Consider the following 24680-nt stretch of genomic DNA (forward strand, 5'->3'; position numbering starts at 1 on the left):
CAGAATAAAGTCCACACCCAGTCTGTAACTCAGCCTGCAGTTACCTCCAGGATTCTAGACCTGCAGCAGCACAAGTGTCTCTGTGTCAGGACTGAAGACGGCCGTGGGCCTCTAAATTCCTGGACTTTGTTCTTTCCGTGGAAAACTCTTTTCTTCTTCTTTTTTGTTTTTAATTTTAAAAAATTATTTATTTATTTATTTATTTATTTACTTTTGGCTGCTTTGGGTCTTCGTTGCTGCACGCGGGCTTTCTCTAGCTGCGGCGAGCGGGGGCTACTCTTCGTCGCGTTGCACGGGCTTCTCGTTGTGGTGGCTTCTCTTGTTGCAGAGCATGAGCTCTAGGCGCGTGGGCTTCAGTAGTTGCAGCACGTGGGCTCAGCTGTTGTGGCTCGTGGGCTCTAGAGCGCAGTCTCGGTAGTTGCGGCTCACGGGCTTAGTTGCTCCACGGCATGTGGGATCTTCCTGGACCAGGGCTCGAATTCGTGTCCCCTACATTGGCAGGCGGATTCTTAACCAATGAGCCACCAGGGAAGTCCAACTCTTTCCTTCCTATTCCATCAAGACCCATTCTACCCAGACCATCTTTCAACTCTCATCTCATTAGCGTAACTATAGTTTTTTGCCTCCTGATAAGCACCATATTGTACCCCACTTCTGTAAGCGAGCAGGACCCTATGAGGCTTTCCCAGAATAGACCCCCCACCCATGTCCTCTGCCGCCTTTTGTCTGTAGAAAAACTTTAGTCAAAGAATAAATTTAATCAGAGAAGCGAGAAAATGCAGAAAGAAAGGAAAACAGTCAAACAACACAAAATAATAATACTTTAGCCATTAAACAAAGTCAAGGACCTTTAGTTCCTCCTCAAGGGCTGTAGGTACTGTTCTGAGCCATGTCCTTTGAGCTGTTTTGCAGAGACTGAAACCCCCAGCAGGTGGAAGAAGTTAACTGCATGCTGCCCACAAGCACGTAGACCCCAGACCAGTTGGAACCAGAAGGCTGACGATGCTGAGTCCCCGTTACCTCACCACCAACCAATCAGAAGAATGTCCGTGAGCTGACCACGCCCTGTTCCTTGAACACTGTTAAGACTCCTCACCACCCCCTCCCGGGAAGGACACACAGTCTTGAGGGCATTATCCTGCTGTGGGCCCTTGTGCCTGGCAAAGCAATAAGAGCTACTCTTTTCCACTTCACCTAAGACTGAGTCTCCATGTTTCTATTAGGCTGAGTTTCAGCAACACTTCAGCACTGAGCACAGAAGGCCTGAAATCCTGGCAACTGTGTCCTTGTCTGGTTCATTTCCTATCAGTCCATTATGCAACAACAGCACTGAGATATTTGTTCAGTTAAATTGTTGACTTGAGGCCCCACCCTTTTACTTGCTGCTGGTCTAAAGATAGGAAGGTAATTACACTTAGTAGAGGTTTTTCATAGATTCGCTAGACATTTCTATCAGCAAAGGGACCACAGTTGCTCTACAGTCCTTGAAATCTCAACTCCTCTTTAAGGGGGATCTTTTTTTTTTTTTTTGAACAACAGAAATTTATTTTCTCAAAAGTCTAGAGAAACTATGACTAGAAGTCCAAGATCAAGGCGTCAACAAGTTTGGCTTCTGAGGCCTCTCTCCTTGGGTTGCAGATGGCTACCACCTCACTGTGACCTCACGTGGTCTCCCCTCAGTCTGTGTGTTGACTGTGTCCTAATCTCCTCTTCTTAAAATGACACCAGTCATGTTAGATTAGGGCCCACCCATACGACCTCATTTAACCTTAATTACATCTTTAAAAATCCTGTCTTGAAATACTCACATGCTGAGGCATTGAGGGTTAGAAATTCAACATATGAATTTGGGAGAGACACAGTTCAGCCCGTAACACCCCTCTTCCTTGGACTAATATTATCTCCTCCTAACCAGCCTCTCCACACCTCCAATACCTTCTAGGGAGAGCTTTTTTTTTTTTTTTGAGCAGAGAAAGGTTTATTGCAGGGTCAAGCAAAGAGAACGGGCAGTGGCTCATGGTCACAAACCCCAAACTACCTGATGGTTTTGGGGGAAAAGTTTTTATAGGCAAAATTTGGGGTGAGGGCTGCAGGGTGCGTGGCCTTCCTCTGATTGGTTGGCTGTGAGGTAACAGGGCAGTGCTCCAGGAATCTTGTGCTCAGCCTGAAGTTGCCATCCTCCACCTGGCTGGGGGCCTTAGTTCCCAGCCAAGTTGTCAAAGACTTGCCGCGCTCAGTCTTAATTTGGACGTCCGGTGGTCCTCTGGGTGGATCTTCTCTAGTCCAAAGAGATAGAGCGATAGGATAATGAGAAAGATCGAGAGGAGAAAAGCCTTGGCCTCCGCGGGCTCCTTCACGGCCAGAGAACTTGTCTCTGCCAGATCTTGCAGGCAGTGTTGGTCACCATCTAAGGGCCTCCTTGAATCTACACAGCTCAGGAGAAGTCCCAGCCACCCTTCAGAGGGGAAGCCGTAGCCCAATAGGCGGATCGAGATTATGCCCTTTGAGTTCCCACGTTGGGCACCAGAAAAGATGTTGCAGGAAAGAGAGTGCGGCGCGAGAGGATGGTCACGTCCCAGGTCTCAGGCGAGTCCCTGGGGCGGCCGCCGAGTGTGGGTTCTTGGCTTTGTGCAGGAAAGAGTTCAAGAGCGAGCCACAGTAAAGTGAAGGAAGGTTTATTCAGGGAGATACACACTCCACACACAGTGTGTGGGCCATCTCGGAAGGTGAGAGAGGCCTTCAAGGGGGATCTGAATGAACAAAGAAGAGATGCCCTTTGCTCTGGAAACGTTTATTTTGAAATAATTGCAAGACAAAAATGCTTAAAATAAAATTGTATAGGAAAGGTCTGATTTCAGAAAAGTTGTTATAATACTGAACAACTGAATGAGTTACAGGAAGAGAAGACCTACAAGATGAAAATATTATTGGAAATAACTCCTCTGGACAATCCACTCTTAAACAGGGTAAGGGGAGTGTCAGCTGGTTATCACCTTGCAGAAGGGCATGGAAGCAACATGTAACAAAGCTTTAAAAAACATTCACTTCTTTTAACCCAGTAACTCCATTTTGGGGGAATGCAGTCTAAAGAAATAAAGCTACAAAGATTCTTGTACATACATGTTCATCCCAGCATTCTTTCTCAAATAGGGAAATATCGGCTGTCTGATAATAGAGAAATTGGTTAAATTAAGGCACGTGCGCATAATGGAATGAAAAGTAAGCAGTCATGAAAAATGTTCTAACAATGATTCAGCATGATTTTCCGATTTTGTTTAAAAACATGTTCATTATATACATACAGTTGTAACTAGGAGGAGATATACCAAAATATTCTCACGTTAATGGTCTGCTACGAGGACATTATCTCCAGAACTTGGTGCAAATCAGTAGGACATAGTAAACACTCAACACATTAAAAATAATTAAGGGGACTTCCCTGGTGGCACAGTGGTTAAGAATCCGCCTGCCAATGCAGGGGACACGGGTTCGAACCCTGGTCCGGGAAGAGCCCACATGCCGCGGAGCAACTAAGCCCGTGTGCCACAACTACTGAGCCTGCACTTTAGAGCCGGCAAGCCACAACTACTGAGCCCGTGAGCCAAAACTACTGAGCCTGTGCTCTAGAGCCCGCGAGCCACAACTGCTGAAGCCCACGTGCCTAGAGCCCGTGCTCCGCAACAAGAGAAGCCACCGCAATGAGAAGCCAGCGCACCGCAACGAAGAGTAGCCCCTGCTCACCGCAACTAGAGAAAGCCCGCGTGCAGCAACGAAGACCCAACGCAGCCAAAAATAAATAAATTAATTTTAAAAATAAAAATAATTAAGAATAACTAGAAAATGCATATGCAAAGGAGGAAAGTTCAACCTATTTTTGTCTGAACGAACATTAGTTATCTCTGATTAATGGTACCGTGTATGGTCTTTTCTTTATAGTTCTAGGTTGAGAATTTTCTAGAAGGGCCTTGTCATAACCTAAGTTATGGGGATCACAAAAAACAGATGTCCACCCCTTGGGCGGCCCCCGACAGGAGTTGGCCGCGGGCGCGGGGAGCCGGCACCTGGAAGCCGGGGCCCCCCTCGAGGCCGACCTGGGCGGGCGGGGCGGGGCCAGGACCGCGGCCGGAGCGCACAAAGATGGCTGGCGGCCCGCCCCGCGCCCGGCTCCCGGAGGCCAGAGCCGAGCGTTCCCGAGCGTTCCCGAGCGCTCCCGAGAGCTCCCGAGCGTCCCCGAAGCCTAGAGGAACCCCGGGAGCCGCGCGGGCGGGAGCGGCCCCGCCCCGGAGCCTGGGAGCGGCGGCGCCGGGGCGGGGGAGGGGAGGCCGGATGTGAGTGGAGCGGCCATTTCCTGTTTCTCTGCAGTTTTCCCCAGCTTTGGGTGGTGGCTGCTGCTGGGCTCCGGCTTCCCATCGGCGGAGGGCAAGGCGGCGTGGACAGCGGCCCCGGCACCCCGCGCCCCGCCGCCCGCAGCCGCGCGCCCGCCCGCCCGCCGCGCCCCGAGCTCTCCGCTCCTCGCCTCAGCGCCCGGCCGCCGCCGCCGCCGCGGCCCAGAGAGCGGCCCAGATGCAGGCCATCAAGTGTGTGGTGGTGGGAGACGGGTGAGTGCGCGGGCCGGCCCGGGGGTCAGGGGCCGGGGGCCGGGGCTAGGGGCCTGGCGGGCGGGTGGGCGCCGCGGGCTGGCGTGGGGCCTGGCCGGGCCTCTCCCGGGCGGGGGGCGTGGGCCGCCACCCTCCCCGGGACCGGGCGGCGCGGGCCTGGTTCCGGCTTTTTTTTTTGGTGGGGGGGGGAGGAGGGAGGGGTCGGGGATCGGCGGCCGGAGGGAAAGTGAACTCCACCCTCCCGCTTTCTCCGCGGCCCGCTGACCGCCCGGCAGAACTCGCCCCGGGCCGCCACCCTCCCTCGTTTGCCTGTAGTTGGGGTGGGTTTAGGGAGTTGCCTTTCTTAAAAAAGGACCCCCTCTTGATTTTCCTATTAACCTCTCGAGTTTCATTGAGACCTTTCGTGGGTCCCGGCGGTCCCAGCTCGGTCGTAGGGGAGGAATATGTGCACGGGCTGGTTGGGGGTGGATCCTAAACTGATTCGCCAGGGGGTGCCTTCCGCTTGTACTTAAGCCACTTTTCTGATTTTTTAAGGGACTCTCTGTTTGCTATTAAGGTGGGGAAACTTTTAGGATTTCTAGCTGCGAGGAGCTGGGTGTGCTTAAGACGGTTCCTTTCTCGGAACGTGGTGTGATCATACATTAAAAAAAAAAAAGGAAAGAAAAAAAAGAAGAAGAAAAAGCTGGCCTTCGCTTCATGCGTTAAGGTTTGGGATGTAGCAGAACAGCCTCGCTGAGCCGGGCCGCCCTGTGACTCAAGGCAGTTCTTTTCACTACTGTCTGTGGTGGTTCCCGGCCCTAAAGGAAGACTTGTCTTGGGCAGTTTTTTCCTCCCCTGGAAACAAGAATCTCAGTGTAATCCGAGCAAAATCGTGCGTCTCAGCGTGGCTCGAGTACAGGAACGTTAACAGGGAAGCTCCAAGAATTACTACCAGTTGCAGCAAAGTCAGAATGCAACTGGTACCTATTTGGAGTCTTGTAAAGTCGAACGAAGAGTTCTGGCATCCCTGTACCCTAAACGTGTTATAAGGGCTGGTTTGCTTTTATGCCTCTCGATGAATTTATGAGTTCTCGGTTTCTTTAGATCGTTGTAAATTAGGCATTTGACTTGTTTCTATAACTAATTCAGATCCATGAAGGACAATCAGACAACTGATTTTTTTAAAAAGATGCCCTCTGTATGATTTGTCAGGCTCACAAATGTGAAAGATTATTGACACTTCATAGTTCTGTCTATATAATTAAAAATTGTAAGTTTCTATTTAGGAATATGTATAGTAGTTTTGTGGTTTTTTTTAACCCTTTAAAAGAAAGCTTTAATTTGGGGGAAAATGTTCAGTTAATTGGTTTAACAGTGAAATCACTAAATTCATTTAAATGAAGTTTTGATCCTTTTGCTACTGAATTAACTGAGCATATGTCACTGTCTTAGGAACATTTTAAATTATCTGAATTTCCTTTAAAAATTAAGAATGCGGAATCAGTAATACATACTAGTTTTCTTTAAGTCATATTGCTGATAATCCATTATCTAATCCTAGAATGTAATATTCTTATTTGAAAAATTTAAAAACATAAGCACAGCAGACATATTCAGTTTACTTAATTATACTTACAGACTGTGGACCTCTACTGTTTGCCTTGGCTTGTTTATCTAGTCAAATACTTGTTGAATGCCTACTGTGGGATCTGGATCCTTCCTTCATATCCCCACCTCGCCACTTATGGGGAAACGCTGAGCGTATCACTCGTCCCCCAAGAGAGGTGCCTCAAGGGGAAATTGTGAGGATTAAACAAGATGCTGGATATTAAGTGCCTCACAGGTGCCTGGCCCCTACTGAGTGCTTAGTGAGTGCCAGCTGCCAGTATTTTTATTATTATTGCTGTTCTTATTACTCTGAGGCACTGCTAGGCTCTGTGGAAGGAGTGTTAGGCGTAAAACACGGTGACCTGGAGTTTTCTGTCAGTTTTTTAGTACTGTATTTGACATTGATGTTGACATTAGAAGTGAAATGTACCTTTACGAAAAAAATTGAGCTGTATTACTTTAAATTAGGACTAACGTAGCAGACAAGGCTTAAGTGAAAAATCTAGGTATATACTTTTCCCATCAAAAATATTTTTCTGCTTTTATCTGAATAAACTATATTCCTGGTGGGAATGTTTTATTAAAAAATTGTTAAAGCTGTAAGTGCGGGTCTAAATCTTGTGGCGTGAAAGTTGCTTAATGTTGTGGAATTTCGGGCAGTTAGGGGCAGTTTAAGCAGGGAAGGCAAACTGGTTGAGATTCCACAAATTGGAGGCTTCCTTATTTTAAAAATATTCTTGGGAATTCTGGTTAAAGGCTCTGTCATAACTATTATAATTAGCACCAATTAGCCTATATTCTTCTTCTTCTTTTTTTAGAAATTAGCTTCTGCCTCTGACATTGGTTTTTTTTTAATTAATTAATTAATTTTTGGCTGCATTGGGTCTTCGTTGCCACGCATGGGCTTTCTCTAGCTGCAGCGCGCGGGGGCTGCTCTTCGTTGCGGTGCACGGGCTTCTCATTGCGGTGGCTTCTCTTGTTGCGGAGCACGGGCTCTAGGCGCGCGACCTTCAGTAGTTGCAGCACGCGGGCTCAGTAGTTGTGGCTTGCCGGCTCTAGAGTGTGGGCTCAGTAGTTGTGGCGCACGGGCTTAGCTGCTCCGAGGCATGCGGGATCTTCCCGGACCAGGGCTCGAACCCGTGCCCTCTGCAGTGGAAGCGCAGAGTCCTGACCACTGGACCGCCAGGGAGGTCCTGAACAGCCACTTTTAATTGTGCGTTGTTTCGGCTTTGCTTGACTGGGAGGCTGCGGGTGAGTGACTTGAGCCCCCGCCCCCCATTTCACTCCAGGTGGCGCTAGTGGTCTCTCCAGCCCAGTGTCCGATTTAGACATTGCTGTCCAGGAATTTTTTTAGTTGAGCATGATAAATGCCTTCCATGATGTCATCTTGATAGGAATGTACACCAGCTCCTGCCTACTTCCACTGAACAAGCAGTAATGGCGTGATCCATGAGTTCAAGTTTCTGCATTGCCTTCCAAATTTATGTTTAGTATTTGAATCTGATCTTGGTTGGTAAAATTCTGTGTAATGTGTTTTTTGTTGTTGTTGTTGTTTTAATTTCAGGTGATAATGCCAGCTAAAAGTTTGGGGTTGGGTTCAGTGAAGGAGTATCAGGAGTCCATTTTTATAAACCTTAAAGCCGCCCTTTATAATCTGTCTTTTGCATTAATCAGTTAATGTGTTCGTACTTCCTACTTTTCCACCTCTGTATCATCAGGTAGCTCTAACTTAGAATTGTAGTCTTCCTAGAAAGGAGATGTTTTACCAGGGATCCTGCTACCAGGGCAGTTACCACATGTCACCAGACGGAATTTTTTCTTGCAGCATCTTAATGTGAAAAATGTCAAACATGGAAAAGTTGGAAGAATTGTGCAGTGAACACTCATATACCCACCACCTAGATTCTGTAATCAACAGTTTGCTCTATTTGCTTTATCACATGGGAACATGTTCCCATTTGGGGGCAGTAGTTTAAGAGGATATGATACAGAAGTTGATTTTGGAAGGAGAATGGGGGTGACACACAGATATAAATTCTTGGTTTTGAACTCTGCATCTTTAGCTGACCCATATAATCAGCTATCCCAGGGTTAGGCTTGGTGGTTCTAGAAGGACAGTCTGGAGTAACGGCTGCTTCAGATTTGAACTCTGTCGTAGGTGGCATCTTCAGCCTTGAGTGTTCTAGTAACTTCAGTGTTGAGAATCTGAACTTTTTGAAGCCTCCAATGCTGATAATGACTGGCTTTCTGTAAGTTGGTTGGAATGTCCCCTGTTGGTGGCAGAACATCAGAATTTCAGTTAGGGTTTTGTGTTTTTGTAGCACTGAATTGCTCTGTTAATCCATAAATTTTCTGAACTTACTCTCTGCGTAGTTATACATTTACTGAAGGCCTGGTGTCTTCAGTAAATGTATAACTGAAGTCCCCAAAACCCATTTCTTGGCATAAATTGAGGACTTTCATTCAGGGTCTTTCATTAGTGCAATAAGTATAAATATATATTTGGTACTTATAATTCACATTCCACTACATTCTATTAATTTGTTCTTAAGATCCTAGGTACTTTTAGGGGTTAGGGGAGGGGGAATTAGAAGGGAGTCAGAAGGAACAAAATTCCAGTTATAAATAAGTACTAGGGATGTAATGTACAACATGATAAAGGTAATTAACACTGCTGTATGTTATAGATAAAAGTTGTTAAGAGAATAAATCCTAAGAGTTCTCATCACAAGGAAAAAAATTTTTTTTCTATTTCTTTAATGTTGTACCTTTAAGAGATGATAGATGTTCACTAAACCTATTGTGGTAATCATTTCATGGTGTATATAAGTTGAATCATTGTTAAACGCCTTAAACTTATATAGTGCTGTATGTAAAATATACTGCAATAAAACTGGGGAAAAAAAGATCTAGGTACTTTTAGACAGCTATACAGGCTCCTTATTTTGGTTTACAGTAGTCATTGGAGAAATCTGGTTTTTCTGTCCTACTAAGATCAATTTATCTTTTTTATTTTTTTAAGACAATGCAGAATCTTCTTTTTGAGTTTCCTGGATCCCTTACTTTTTTCTTTTCTTTCTTTCTTTCTTTCTTTTTTTTTTTTGTCTGCTCCGGGTGGTGTGTGGCATCTTATTAGTTCCCCCATCAGGGCTCGAACCCATGCTCCCTGCAGTGGAAGCACAGAGTCTTAACCCCTGGACCGCCAGGGAAGTCCATCCCTTACTTTTTAAAAAAAATTTATTTTATTTTTGGCTGCATTGGGTCTTAGTTGCCGTGCGAGGGCTTCTCATTGCAGTGGCTTCTTGTTGCAGAGCAAGGGCTCTAGGCACATGGGCTTCAGTAGTTGTGGCACATGGGCTCAGTAGTTGTGGCTCACAGGCTTTATTGCTCCGCGGCATGTGAGATCTTCCTGCACCGGGGCTCGAACCCGTGTCCCCTGCGTTGTCAGGCACATTCTTAACCACTGCACCACCAGGGAAGCCCCATCCCTTACATTTTAACGTGAGGAAATTGCCAGTGTTTCTAGATTTATCGATTTTTATGTGCTTTTAAGTTTTGGTTTATAGGTTTCAGGAAGTAACACTGAAGTTTACCGAAAATTTTTTAAGGAAAGGTTTTCCTTGAGGTTCTCCTAATTGAAAAATAAAGGACGTAGCAGGAACATAATTTACCGGCTTTGGTCTTGATTATTTCTACAAGATAGAGCAGAAGCACAGATAGGTTAACAAAAATGTGCTCAATTGCCATTAGATTAAAATGTTGTGTGATGACTCACTGTCACTTAAAACTTAAATAGATATTTTCTATCTACATTGTCAACTTTGTAACCCGTAAAAGAGCTAGTAACAGTTGCGATGATCACAAATAAGATACTTCTTAAGTAAAAAAAAAAAAAAAAAAAAAAAATGTGTTTATGTGAATGTTCCTCTAGTAGACTCACGTTCACTTTCTAGAGTTACAGCATCTTTCAGAGATTAAAAAGAGACCGAACCGAGTAGTTAAGTATATAAAATTGGAAATTCCAAAGCAAATAGTAACTTCCAGAAATTATGCAGTGGCATCAGTCAAGACTGACCAAATAACTGCTTCCGTTCTTTTCTGTGGGGAAAAGCTGTGACTTTGTCTGAGCCGACGTTGACTTTGGCCTCTACCATTTATTTACGGAATGTGTTTAAAAGCGGTGAGTAAATACACTAATGGGAGGTAAATAACCTTTGCTTCTTATCTGGTTTTTAAAATTGAGTAAACATTTAAATCAAAGGTTGGACATGTACTTATTTAAAAAGTCCGAATTTTATACTTCACTAATTTCCTTATAGAATACAGCTTTTTAGCAAATGACGATTGGTAATAAAATTTCATTTATTATTAGGTGATGCCAGTAGAATTCTTTACAGTTAAACCTTTCAAAAGATGAAGCCTCAGCTGAAGGTGGAGTTTCAGGAAAAGAAATTTTGGAGCATTTAATAAAACACAGTTGCTGGTATTTATAGTGATGGCTTTGTTCCTCATACATATAGGAGAGACTTAGGACAGGGTCTTGAAGTGAAACGGATATTTTAACATAACAGTTAAAACTTTTAGAGCTTCTTATCTTTGACATTAAGAGACAATAACTATTAACATTTTTACACAGCAACATTTGTAATTTTGCAAAGAGATTCACTTATCATGGCCTTAGAGTCCACTCTCTTCCTCAGCTACCACATCCAGCCCCTTGCCAAGCCACGCTTGTTCTTCCCCACGTCTCGGTAGCTCTTGGAGTGGCCCACTTCTCTGCACCCTGAAACCCGCCCCCCCTCCACGGTCCAGGCCACCAGGGCTGGTTCCTGGAACACAGCGGCAGCTGCTTCCTTGTTTTCAGCCTCCAGTTTCAGCTTCTTTGGTCCTCTTTCCACACTGTCATCAGAGGCTTCTTCTAAAAATGCAAATCTAATGGTTTCTCGGCAACTAAAATCCTCTGTTACTTCCCAAGTAGGATCAAGTTCCAGGCCCTTAAGGAGAAGAGAAGACAACTTCTTCAGATTTCCCTCTGCCACTTCCCCCTTCTTTCTTCGTCCTTCAGCTTTACTGGGCTTCTTGTAGTCTGGGCCTCCCCATGTGCTGTTGCGTTTGCTTAGAATGTTCCTCCTTGCTGTGTCCCCACTCATCAGTCTCAATGACATTGCTGCCTCTTCTGCCCCCAAGACTAGGTTAGATCCCTTTGCTGTAAATTTCCAGAGCATCTTTAGTAACACTTACCACACCTATAATTTTATGTAATGACTGCATTTTTCATTTTTTAGTTTAATAACTGCATAAGTTCCATGAGATCTTGTTCATTGCAGTATCTTTAGCACCTAGTGTACTTCTGGCATAGCACCCAATTTGCTGGTATTGATTGAAATTGCATTAATGCTCACAATAGTTTGGTGATGGAGTTGGTAGTTTTGCATCCATCTTACAATTGAGAAAACTGAGGCATAAGGAAGTTGAAACTTAAACAGTTCCAGCCAGTAAGTGGTAGAGTTGGCTATGGGTCGCACATTCGGGACAATGACTTCAGATATCTCAGACTCCTACTCATTCAGGTTTTTTTGTTTTTTTTTTAACATTCTAAACTTTTAACAAAATGTATGGCTATTGAGTCATTTCTGTTTAGAAGGCCTTTAGGAGTTGGACGCTAGCTCCTGATGATGTCATGTTTGACTATGAGGTCTTTGGGGTGAGGGAGTTCCAGCTTTTGTTAAACCTTGATGATGTTTTGAGTGCAGCAAGTATTGGCAAGACCGCCTGGGCCTGTAATCTGCTCTTGTTGAGAGGTTTTTGCTAAGAGTGCAAGGAAAATAGAAAAGCACTTAACTTCTTTATGGTGAGTCCTAATTTATAGTAGTAGTTGAGATTGAACCACAAAATCTTTCGACTCAGAACTCCAGTGTATCTCGTGACCTTGGTGAGCCAACAGGGGACAGCAGGGAGATGGGCCCATGTAAGGAGCATTTATTTGGTGAGCCCTTGGGAGGCCAGGGACTCTGAGAAGCCCCTGAAGCCACCCTGTGAATGTTGTCAAATTTGGAGAACGTGTGTTGGCTACTGGTGCAGTGATCGTCTTAATTTTTAGGTGACATCCCCTTGAAAAAATTTTCAGGTGGTTGGGAGACTTTCATCACCGCCCTGGCACACTGTATCTGCTTCCAGTTGTGCGGGAGGCCCTCCTGTCTCGGGAGTATTTCTACACTGTTCTCTGTTTCTTCTCCTCTTTGCAGCTGTTTGGGAAGTTTACTCCAGCGTCCCTGAGCCATTAATTAATATGTCTGGGACGTAATGTGTTAGCTGCTCTAAAAGTTTATGGGGGATGTGAGGATGTGGCAAGGTGGCACGTGAATGCAGATGAATTAAAGTGAGAGCAGTTGTGTGTGGTGGTTGGTGACTAAGCACTCTCCTTAGAGAACAGTTGTCACTGATGGCCAGAGGGAAGGCTTTAGGAAGGTGGTGGGATTTGAGCTGCCACTCGGAGGCAGCAAAACATATTACTTAGCAACAAAATGGAAGCTGGAGAGGAAAGCTATGTTTGCATATTAGTATTCATCAAAATAATTTGAGAATAGATTTGCAGATTCTTGGATGAAAGCCTTCTAGAGATCTTCACAGAAGAGACTTTCAGTTTAAAAATACTTTTCCCGGGGACATCCCTCGTGGTGCAGTGGTTAAGAATCCACCTGCCCATGCAGGGGACACGGGTTCCATCCCTGGTCTGGGAAGATCCCACATGCTGCGGAGCAACTAAGCCCGTGCGCCACAGCTACTGAGGCTGCGCTCTAGAGCCCGCGAGCCACAGCTACTGAGCCTGTATGCCACAACAACTGAAGCCCACACGCCTGGAGCCCGTGCTCTGCAACAAGAGAAGTCACCAAAATGCTCGTGCACTGCAACGAAGAGTAGCCCCCACTCGCCGCAACTAGAGAAAGCCCGTGCGCAGCAACGAAGACCCAACGCAGCCATCAATCAATCAGTCAATTTAAAATACTGTTCCTGTTCCACCTTGTGCTTATTAACAAGTATTTCTTGACTCCTAGTGCTAATACCTAAAGCCAAAACAGTGTGTGAAGCCTCTGGACTCTGCCTTTCTGAGTAGTTCTAGTTTGTTTACTTTAAATTTCAGGATAAAACTATGTGTAGTGTTAAATAAAAGGTTATAGAAACTGTTTGGGGCTAAGTACTTGATGTGTACTTCTTGATTTTTCTATAAGTTATTGTCACCGAATAATGAAATCTAAGACTGCATTCATGTTGACTAAGCAACTTACACCATTTTTTTCTCTCTTTAGAGCTGTAGGTAAAACTTGCCTCCTGATCAGTTACACGACCAATGCCTTTCCTGGAGAGTATATCCCCACTGTGTAAGTATCTTGAGTTAAACTGGAAATTAACTTGTCTGTGACATGTTGCTTTGGATTCTGTTGACCTTTGTTCTGCTCTGCGTTTCTGAATCCTTACGCAAACAGATGTGATTAATTTTCCTCTCAATCACTGAGGTCTCATTACAAGGTATTTGGACTTCTAAAAAATACTTAATCTAATGTAAAGTTTCTGCACAGTGATGAAGCACACAGCTTTCCTAATTGGTTTTTAGATGTTCAGGAAGTGAAGGTTAAACCAACCGTGCAGTACAGAGACTGGGTAATGTAAGAGTTTCGGATAAGTTTGGCTTTCTGGGCTCTTTGTGTGAAGGTTCAAGGAACTGGAACAAAATACTCCATTACGGTTTAATTGGCCTTTTCTGGCAAGTAATCCAACGGTTACATGTCACTGTTGAGTTATTGGGCTTTGGAATTGAAACCAGGGTGTGTGTGCGAGGTGGAGTGTAGAGTGGGGGGACAGATGGGAGGACGGAATCAGCTACTGAGCTGCTTATTCCCTGTTGGCAGCAGAACTGGGCGGGGGTGGAAGAGTGCTTTTCTGATGATGGGGTTACCAGGGAGCCTCGTCACGCACCGCCCTGCGGCCGGGAGCTCTGTCCTCATGGCTGCGGTGCTGGTGGAGAGGAACCGCCTCACTTCCCACTGTGCTCACCCCCTCAGACACAACAGGTACATCTCGGTGTCCTGTGTGTGTTTTAATCTAAGTGGGATCACACTGTCCTGAATTTATGGTGGGGACTTTCTTAATCTCCACATGTAGCTAGAGCTAAATCATTAACAGCTGTTACTGACTGAAGTGCTGTAGCGGACTTAACCACTGGTCACTTGGCATTGCGAACAGGGCTGGCTCAACGTCATTGCACGTGTCTTTGTGCATGTGTGATGGATAATTAGAGGAACTGTGGCAAAGCAAAGGAACGGACGCTTTACACTGTGATAGATGCTACACAGCTGCTGCCCCGAAGGCTGTCACTTTGAGCAGCTGTGACGGAAACACCCCCTTCACACATACTGTGGTTAACATGAGTTGAAAAAAGTGACCTCATCATTTGCATTTCTGGTCACCGGTGAGGTGTTAAAATCTTTTGAATGTTTACTGTCCGTGTATACTAGTCTTCTGTGAATTGCCTTTTGAAATCCCTTGCTTGTTTTTCCACTGAAAATTCTTCTTACTGATGGAACTTGTGTATATGAGAAATATTTATCCCTCTGTCTCTCATTTGTCTTTGAACTTTGTTATGGTGTCCTCTGCTTTTTTATGTAAACATGCCATCCTGCCTTTTCCCTGAGTTTAATGTCTTATTAAAAATGTTCTGTAGGATTTTTGTAGGTGAAGTATTTATTTTTCATTCATTTAGAGTTTATTTTTTGGTATGGTATGAGGCAGGAGCCTGATTCTTCTTCACAGGTTGAAAAAAAAAAAAGTCCCAGTACTGTTTTGAATAATCTATCATCTTCCCGCTGAAGCAGAAATACAGCATATGAGACCTTTTCTTTATGAAAAAGCTGGTTTGGTCATTAACTTTTATAAATCACAGTGGAACTTACTCAGACCATGACTTTGCTGTCACAGTGTAGTAAGATCCTAAGTTTTAGTCTTAAGTATGCAAAAATTAATTCTACAATTCTATTTTAAAGGCTGATGTGTTGTATTCTGCTTGGCACTTGCCCTGGTTTACCTTGTGATGCCAGATTTTAATGAGCTCCTCCATGGTACTCGCCGTAATTTTTTAATGTCAACCTTATTTTCCCCCTGTCAGCCTGTAGGCCTTCTAGGCTTCCTCCTCTTATAGTTAAACTAATTTGTGTGTAGCAGCCTCAAATTAATTTAAACACCTGTGTGAACTCACTTTGAAAACGTTACACAATAGCTTCTCAGATCCAGTTTGCTTTGCGTTACCCTGCACTTTGGTCGCAGGGTGGATGACCAGGGCTCAGCTTGTGTGTGTGTGGGGGGGGGTGTTCTGGAAACAGTGCCAGTGCAGCCGCCCTGGCGTGCCCCCTGAGAATGACTCACACGTGGACATGGAAAAGTCAACACGTGGGGTTTGAAAGAGGGATTAATTTTATACTTTATTTCTTCCTGGGGAGAAAAACCTTAATGTTTTCTTTATTAAAGGCAAGCAGGTCTTTATTGCTGACAGCGACTTGTTTTGGTTAAATTTAGTAGCTTGTTCCTGTTTCTCGGGTGTTTTTCTCAAGTGCCTGCCTTTGTTTCCCTTACACTCCAGTTCCCGTTTTCCCTCTGCTTCTCAGCTCTCGGGAGGCCTCGCTGCGCACCTGCAGGCGGGGCTGGGCATCTGCTGGCCTGGCCGCCTCTGGGCCTGCCTCGGCCTCCTCAGCTCTCTGCGCCTGCAACCCCAGCCTGGGCACCACTCAGCTCCCAGGTCTGTGCCTTGTGCTGCACGGCTAGAGACTAACCATTTTCGCTCTGTCCCACAGCTTTGACAACTATTCTGCCAATGTTATGGTGGATGGAAAACCGGTGAATCTGGGCTTGTGGGATACGGCTGGACAAGAAGATTATGACCGATTGCGCCCCCTCTCCTATCCGCAGACGGTAAGGAGCATGACTGATGTGTAGTTTGTCCTTCGCAATTCCTGAGTGTTTAATTAATTCATATCACCTCTGGATTTGCTTATATTGCCGTCTTCTGGGTATATCGAGTAATAATAACGTTAAATTAGTTCAATAGTGAATATCCGCCTAGATGCAAACCAGGGTTTTGTTTGTTTTTATTTCTTGAGCATTACCAGTTATTAACTATGGCGCTGTGCGTTTTCCATTCTTCCGTGCAGTTTTAGGACAGCCGTGTGAAATAGGTACTGTTTTGTTTTGGCTAAATAGTTTTAAGAGCAATTAGTTTCCAGATTAGTTTGCTTTGTGACAGTTTTGTACCACAGAATCAAATTAAGCAGTGAAGATTAAGGGTTCTTTAGATCAAGTTAGTAACTAATCTTACAGGTTTAATACTGTTTTTCTATAAAATACATGTCCGTTTTTTGCAGCTTTAGTACCTAAATCTTCTCAATGTAGATTGAGGTTTTAGCTTTATAAACATGTGTCCCCACTGTGTCCAGTCAGAAAACTGTTAGATTGGGTTTGCTTGCGTATCTGCTAGTAGCTTGTCTCGTTACCAGAGCTAATTATACGGAGCTGTAGCTGGTGGAGACATGGTCAGAAGCCACTTTTCTCTCAATAAGCAGTTGTCTTACTTGTATCATTTGCTTCTTGTAACATGTCTGTTCTTTGTTTTAGAAGTGCTTTTTAAAACAGCTCTGGAGAGTTAGTGACTAACTGGCCAGGGCAGTTTGCACAGAGGCAGCTGAGCGAATTCCTTGGGTTCAAATTCCGCCCTCCCTTCCTCGCCGTGTGACCGGGCAGGTTTCTTCACCTCTAGTCCTGCCCCGTTTTTCCTCGCAGGGCTGGATGAGGAGAGATGTAGAGCGTAGAGCACGCAGAACAGCCCCGGGCGAGTCGCTGCTGTTGGGACTCCTGCTTGTGTTTGTGTAGCTGTGCTGGTAGATGTGGGGAGGCCCTCGGTTCCGAGCTGCATCCAGAGGAGAGGAAGATGCCGGACCTGCTCGCAGCGAGCCGGGCAGCCAGAGGGGTTGGGGTCAGGGAAACATCCCGGAGAAGGCAGGCCTCTGCCCTTGCACTGATTTAATTATCACTTTGTTCTGGGGGGAGTGTGAGTGAAGAGTTAATTAGTCCTAGTCTACCCAAATCTTGTTTTTTGTTTTTGAAATACGGCTTTTTCCAAGCAAAACTTACTGTCTTTTCCATTTGCTTTCTGCTAGAGGAATTGCCAAGTTTCTTTCTTTCTTTCTTTTTTTTGGTTCGCGGCATACGGGATCTTAGTTCCCCGACCAGGGGTTGAACCCACACCCCCTGCATTGCAAGTGTGGAGTCTTAACCACTGGACTGCCAGGGAAGTCCAAGCACAGTTTCTTTGAGCTGTGGATTTTTGCTGATTGTCCTTTAGCTGAATTCTGGGAAGAGTGCTAAACAAAGACCAAAACCATAAAATGGGAGGCTTGAATTGGCTGGCTTCTCAGTTAATCTCCAGGTAAAAGTTAACTGTGATTACGTATTAAAAATCAGCCCATAGTCACCAAATGGTTTGAATTCTTCAGTATTTTTCAGTAGAATAGTTTAGGAAACTGTTCTGTCCCCAGTGGGTGCTTGCTGAGTCCAGGTTTCAAAGGCATCTGCATTGAGTGGTAGAGTAGGAGTCCCCAGTCAACTGGATACATCTGGGAGGGCGGCGTGTCACTACTGAGAAATGAGAACCATCTGCTGTGACTCGGGGGGGTCCAGGGCAGGGTGCGGCTTCTTCCTCTGAGGCGGTCACTCGCAGTTAAGTCCAAGGTGACTTGGCAGGATCCGCACTTTGCATGCTGAAGAACACCTAGATAAGTGACACATTGAATCAGGCTGTAGTGTGTGAGGCCTGAAATTCAAGTGGGTGTTGTCCTTTCGGGGCCAGGACTTGAACTCTTCACATCCCATCTGGGGAAGGCAGTGGACCTGCACCGCGGTGTGTAACCCACCCCTCGCCAGCTTAGGAGCAGAGAGGGGCGGGCACCCAACGAGCAGTTAAAGCTGTGCCTGCTTGGACTCCTTTGGAGACGAGAGGGTTATCTTGGCTACTGAAGGTCGCCCCGAGTGCTGAGATGCTGGGGCCTGGAGGGTCTCCTTCCTGGGCCATGCTGTCCTGCCAGGAGGAGCAGACCCTGGAAGTGACAGGCTGGCACCTGGATTTCTTCTTGGCAAAGAGAAACCTCTGAACTTTGTACTAAATGAAACCCGGTCTCTGGTTTGCAGGCCTGTTTCTGTGGCTCATCCATGATTCTGCCCTGACCCACTCCTGAAGGGCCAGCTGGATGGTTTCATACCAAGATCTCCCCACTCTCTAGGTCTTCGTGACCTACAAAGAGACATGTGTTTCCTGTGGTCATTTCATCCTGGCATCCTCTGTGTAGCTGAGTTAAAACTGTTTAAATCATTAATTTCCACTTGGTTCTCCAAAGGGTGGTGGGCACGGGGTCATCATTCGGAGCGGTGAGGTCCAGCCCCCTCATTCTCCTGGGAGAGGCTGGTCCGTTTGCAGGCGGCTCCACTGGCAGGCGGGCGGGCGGGCGGGCCGGAGCGCCAAGGGCTGCTGTCATTTTGGGGCCTGTGAGGGAGATCGGGCTGCGGCACGGGAGTCGAGGTCGGTGGAGGCCCAGGGGCGTCCGGTGTGGGGAGGGCAGGCCACCACAGAGGGAGAGTAGCCTTCAAACCCAAAGGGAGATGGGCCTGAGACCCAAGACAGCAGCTCAGGAGGAATGACGCCGTTCCAGGGCACGGGAGTGACCCCGTGAGGAGGGCTGAGGGCAGAAGGACAGCGCGAACGCCGTGTGGGGCGTCAGGTCGGAGAGCAGAGGTGGGAGGGACCGGGCGCTTGACGTTAGTCGTCAGAAGCGCCAGAGGCGTTTTCTTCAAGCCGCGTTTGGGCTGGGGCAGAAGGAAGAGGAAGGAACAGGCAGGCGGTGTCACGTTAACGTAGGACGGAAAGCAGGTTTCTTCTCCATCAGAAAGATGTTCCGAAAGATGGAAAAGGGTAGAACAGATGTGGTTAAAGGCTGTTTTGAAGCTGAGTTTTTGTGGCCGATCCCCATGAGTCCCTGTATCACGCAACGAAGCTTTGGCATCACTTCAAGGTCTGGGGAGGACCAGGCTTCAAAAATAACCCATAGATTAAATCAGGGTAGTTAGAGAAACTTCAACATTCGCTGCAAATTGTAAATCGGAGAAGCTTGAGTAAGATGAAATTCAAATAGTTGGCTCGCCTGTCTTTCTCTTGATTCCAGAATTCCAGGTTCTCTGTTGCTGAAGAGCAAGTCTTCAGTTCTTATTGGAACAGAGGAGTGAATGGAAAGCACAGTGATACACGCTGGAAGTGTGGTCACTTCTGGGCGGCCCCTGCATGCACACGGGGGGCGGGAGCAGCGCTGTCCTTTCAGTAGAGCGGGTCCCTGAATCTGAGCCGCGCTCCCGTGAGGTCACAGCCCTCACACCCGGCCGCCTTCCTGGACAGCGTCTCGGCCGAGAGGCCTGCTGTGCAGACGGCCGTGTCTCCTGTTGGCTCCAGCTGGGCTCCTGTCTGAGAACTTGGCCGGAGAGCTTTGAGAGGTGTGTCGTTGCTGATGGATGCCCTCGCTGAGGGTGGGACACCCCTCTGGCACGTCCTTGCTGAGCGGAAGCCATGGGCTTCATGCTGGGGAAGGAACCTCCCTGTGCCACCACAGGTTGAAGGTGCACCTCGGTCTCCACCGTCTCTGACCTTCACAGGGTGACGGAGCGATTCAGCAGCGCCTGGCGTTATAGACCTGCTAGGTCATCATCTGCTTTTAGATCCCTTGGGAGGGTTGAGACAAAATTCAGATGAAGAATAGGTAACTGGTTATATTGATTTTTCTTCTCACCTTTTACTAAACTCAAACAAAGTTCTCATGCATTACTAGGTTGGAGAAACGTATGGTAAGGATATACCCTCCAGGGGCAAAGACAAGCCGATTGCCGTATGTAAAACTTTCAGTCGACTTCAGTTTCAAGCTTTATCTGTTCTCTCATTTCACTTAGTTTTCCTAGGATTTCCTATTGAGCCTCACGTTCCTTGAGTGTTTTATATTTAACGCACTCAAGGTTGGGGTTTTGCCTGACAGTTCACCTACTGGCTTGAATCAGAGCAGTGTGTGAACTGCTTTCCTCCCCCTCCCAGGGGACAGGAGCGGCTGTCGTGAAAGGGCCCCTGTCCAGGCTGTTTGGGGAAGGAGTGCAGGGCTCTACCTTGCAGCTCACGTGGCCCAAGTGCTTGGCGGGAGCGGGACTAACCACGCTGCGGGCCCTCCTTCCTCCCGCTTTGGTGTCCTGTGCAGGGCCTGTCGGGCGAGGCTGCACGGCGCTGGTGAGCTAACCCACCCCTGCTTTGAGATGTTGTGATCAGCCCAGGTGCCGAGTTGCTGTGGTGATTCTTGGACAAGCTTGTGCATGTGCTAGCATTTTCAGTGTCATTTACGAAAAGCTGTTGTGTGGGATGTTTCTTCCCTTTCAGGTACAAGATAGCAGCTGGATGATCGAAAGTGTTAACTTGGGAATTGTGTGCATTTCACAGAGTAGCCTAATTGCCTTTTTCCAGGAAAGTGTTTCATAAATCTAGCATTTTAGAAACTCTTAGGCATTTTTCAATATGGGTAAATATTTAAATTTCCCTTTTTCTTTTTTGGCCACGCCTCGTGGCATACGGGATCTTCGTTCCCTGGACCAGGGATCAGACCTTTCCCACCCTGCAGTGGAAGCGTGGAGTCCTAACCACTGGACTGCCGGGGAAGTCCCAAATTTCACTTTTTACACAGTATGGTGCAAGTTTTCCGGAGGCCCTGTTTGGGTCTGAGAAGCTCTGACAGCTGGCAAGACGCCACTTACATACCAGGTCGTCCTCCCTCCCAGAGGGACGTGCCTGTTTAGTGAATTCTTGAGACCCGGCTTTGTGCCGGGGACTCTTGACGGCAGTTCTTTAAGAAGCAGTTTAATTGGAACCCAGTGACCATCTAAAAATGTTTGTACTTAAGATTGTGATGGGAGCGTAATGAAAAGCATACCATTTGAGGATAACAGTTTTTAATTTGAATCTGCTTTTGACAGACGGAAACCAAGTTTTATAGAAATATTGCCATAGGACCTGACACTCATTCTTGTCCCCGTGTAGTGACGGAGCATTAAGTTAGTTCCCAGTGGGAGTTGGGAAGGATGGAAAAGAGGCCTCCCAGGGGTCTAAATTTGATGTCTCTCTGTAGCCTCGAGTAACTTCTAGCATATTTCGTCCTCCACTCCCCTTCTCACTGGTAACTGGTGCTTCACGTGCTGGTTCTGGTCTGGGAGCGTCTGACCACACTGCAGGGGTGTCGGGGAGAAGGCTTTGCGCCACGGTTGCTGGTGCGCAGCGTATGCCCTGGTCCCATGCTTCCCTCCCAGCAGCACTCAGGAAGCAAAGTGCATTCCTCACTGTAAGACCATTTTCTGAACACCTCCCTGTGTTTTCTTTTTATAGGATGTATTCTTGATTTGCTTTTCTCTTGTGAGTCCTGCATCATTTGAAAATGTTCGTGCAAAGGTAAGTGGGATTTTTTAGGAAAATATTTTGTTACATAATGTCACTCTCAGGAAGAAACATTAAAAAATAAAATACCATTTACTGATAGAAACTTTCAGTTATTTAAGTTGATTTTAGTAATTCTACTACTTAGGTAATTTTTTTACATAAGTAATCAGTTTTTTAGGTACATGACTTGAGTATGCAGAGTTCTAAAGTCTCAAGGTCAGATTCAGAAGTGCCGTGTTCCTGGTTAAAATAATGAAGCACTTCGGAGTCGGTCTAATAAAAATAATGACCATACTTTCTACTCTGGCATCTTTCATGAACGTAGTGAAAATGACGGGTGAGAGGCCCTTCAGTTGGGATCGGGGACGTGTCTGGTGGGGGTAATGGCGGTAGAGCTGAGACCTGGGTCCAGATAGTTTTATTCTCATCCTTGAATACGTAAGGGATTTTGAGATGACCTAAGAACCTGGCCTGTTTTGCCAAAAACAAAGTAGTTTGCGGGGGGGGCGGGAGGGTGGGGGTCGTCCCTCCTCTCTCCTCTCTCACAGACCAGTAGAGCTGTCAGTAGGGGCGTGAGTCCCAGGCTCCAGGCGGGCTGGGCACACCCCGCAGCCGGTCAGTGGTTCTGGAGGGTGTGAGCTAGGCGAGGGGACGCGGACACCAAGTGGGTGGTTGACGCAGCTGGGCCCCTGTGTGGATACAGTTCAGGCGAGGGCGGTTCCCAAGGAGAGGCTGACTGCCTCCTCTGCTGGTGCCTAGTGGTACCCTGAAGTGCGACACCACTGTCCCAACACTCCTATCATCCTGGTGGGGACGAAACTTGATCTGAGGGATGATAAAGACACGATTGAGAAACTGAAGGAGAAGAAGCTGACGCCCATCACCTACCCGCAGGGCTTGGCCATGGCCAAGGAGATCGGTATGGAACCCCCATTGTCGTGTCTGCTTTGCCCACGTTTTTATTTTCGTGATGGAGGCTGCAGTCCCGCCTGGGGAAGTGGACTCGGGGTCTGGCTTGCCTTTCGGGACCCCGCAGAGCAGGGCCCTCGGTGCCATGTCAGGGTGGGGGGCGCCCCCGTTCTGATCTGAGGGTGAGGCTGTGTTTCCCACAGGTGCCGTCAAATACCTGGAGTGCTCGGCGCTCACGCAGCGAGGTCTCAAGACGGTGTTTGACGAAGCTATCCGGGCGGTTCTCTGCCCGCCCCCCGTCAAGAAGAGGAAGAGAAAATGCCTGCTATTGTGAATGTCCGGGCCCCTCCCGCCTGTCCCGTCCCCCAGGACCCTTTGTACGCTTTGCTCAAACGGTGGAGCCTTCGCACTCAATGCCAAGTTTTTGTTACAGATCAGTTTTTCCATAAAACCGTTTTGAACCAATCAGTAATTTCTAGGTTTTGTTTGTTTAAAGTGTAAGAGTTCAAACTTTCACGTTCTATTAAAGTTTAGCCCTAAAATGACAAGCTTCCTTAAAGCCTTATTTTTCAAAGCCCCTATTCTTGCTCAGATTAAGAGTTGCCAAAATACCTTGTGAACTAATAAGTTGCATTGTTGGGCTAAGAACACTAAGCACTAAACTGTTCAAAGACCTTTGTCTGGAAGAGACTAGCTGCTGAGGCAGGAGATGCAGACGCTCGCTAATGAGTTTCAGACGGAGAGCAGTACAGCCTCCTTCCTGAAACGTTGCCATTTAATGCATCCCGATTGGCCAGCCCACGTTCCCTACCTAACACTGTACATCATAACGAACGAGTGTAACAGCTCAGCTCTTTGGATCAATCTTTTTGATTTCGTAGTGAGATTTTTAAAACAAATTAGTGTATTAGGTTTTGTGAGATTTGGAACAGAGCTCTTACTCCCGTGCTCCCTCCCATGAAGCGTTCTGCTCTGGCCGTGGGTGCGCTGGGTGGCGTGTGTGGAACACTTGTGATCCGAGGATGAAGACAGTATTTTAACAGAATATGGAGATTAATTTACACTACATTGTATACGTAATAATTAAACTATTAAAAGTGTCACGGGTAAACGTTTTAAAAGGTTAATTTCTGTCAAATGCAGTAGATGATGAAGAAAGGTCGGTATTATCAGTTAAGTGTTTTCTTAAGCTTTTCCTTTTACGTGCCCATCCCTCCTGAAAGTGGGCATTTAATCCATCTTTGACCTCATCATTTTCACAGTTGCTAACGTAGTAAGTGCTTTTCTTATAGAACCCCTTCTTAATGAGCAATATGCCTCCTTGTATTATAAAATCGTTCTGAATATGCATTAGGAAAATTTTTTTGTAGATTAGTAAAAGTGCATTCCTGTTTTCATGTTACCTTATCCAAAGCTAGTAAGTGCTTTCCTTGGTTTTCTAGTAACTAGGTGTAAAAATCCTATGTTGCAGCTTTACAGCTTTTAAAATACTTAGATATTCTTAAACTGTAAACCCTGCCGGATGACCGACACTGCACCTGGACTAACAACACTGCCCCCCTCTTGCCTCACAGCGTGCACACGCTTCCTGTCCTTGCCCTAGCGATGTCCCTTGGGGTCTGTGAGGTTCTGTCAACCCCGTGCTCGTGCTAACAAAGTTCTGTACAACTTACCCACTGGCAAGAATACGAGCTTGGACCTTTCAACCACTAGAACAAAATTTTTTAAATTGACAGTTGCAGAATTGTGGAGTGTTTTTACATTGATCTTTTGCTAATGCGATTAGCAGTATGTTTTGCATGTATGACAATAAATCCTTGAATCATGATTGGTAATACTGGACTTCTTGAGAGCTTGGGGAACCACCTGCTGGGGTATGCGTTTGTTTGCCTCCCTGTAAAACCCTGGGTCGTTGGATGTTCATTTCCAACGCATGTTTTCGCGGTGGGGGGGACAGGGAGCGGTCCCTCTACGGGGAGAAGATGGAGGAGCCAGCAAACAGAGGGGGCGTTGAGTGACGTTCGGTTTGAGACCTGGCG

At 46.5% G+C, this 24680-nt stretch overlaps 1 protein-coding gene across 1 annotated transcript; it reads left to right on the plus strand.

Annotated features, from left to right (window-relative positions):
* Positions 1 to 4472: 4472 nt before the first annotated feature.
* On the plus strand, positions 4473 to 24469 carry RAC1 (Rac family small GTPase 1). Its single transcript, XM_068566129.1, has 6 exons — positions 4473 to 4598; positions 13493 to 13564; positions 16028 to 16145; positions 21682 to 21744; positions 22492 to 22651; positions 22845 to 24469. Exons 1-6 carry the CDS (start codon positions 4564 to 4566, stop codon positions 22973 to 22975), a joined length of 579 nt encoding a protein of 192 aa, XP_068422230.1. The 5' UTR covers positions 4473 to 4563; the 3' UTR covers positions 22976 to 24469.
* Positions 24470 to 24680: the final 211 nt, after the last annotated feature.

This window comes from Eschrichtius robustus, chromosome 16, assembly GCF_028021215.1.
Source record: "Eschrichtius robustus isolate mEscRob2 chromosome 16, mEscRob2.pri, whole genome shotgun sequence".
Classification (NCBI taxonomy): domain Eukaryota; kingdom Metazoa; phylum Chordata; class Mammalia; order Artiodactyla; family Eschrichtiidae; genus Eschrichtius; species Eschrichtius robustus.

Coding starts and splice junctions, on each gene's coding strand:
- RAC1 (XM_068566129.1), top strand. CDS start 4,564: ATGCAGGCCATCAAGTGTGTGGTGGTGGGAGACGG. Junction 4,599..13,492: donor TGTGTGGTGGTGGGAGACGG/GTGAGTGCGCGG, acceptor TTCTCTCTTTAG/AGCTGTAGGTAAAACTTGCC. Junction 22,652..22,844: donor GGCCATGGCCAAGGAGATCG/GTATGGAACCCC, acceptor TGTTTCCCACAG/GTGCCGTCAAATACCTGGAG.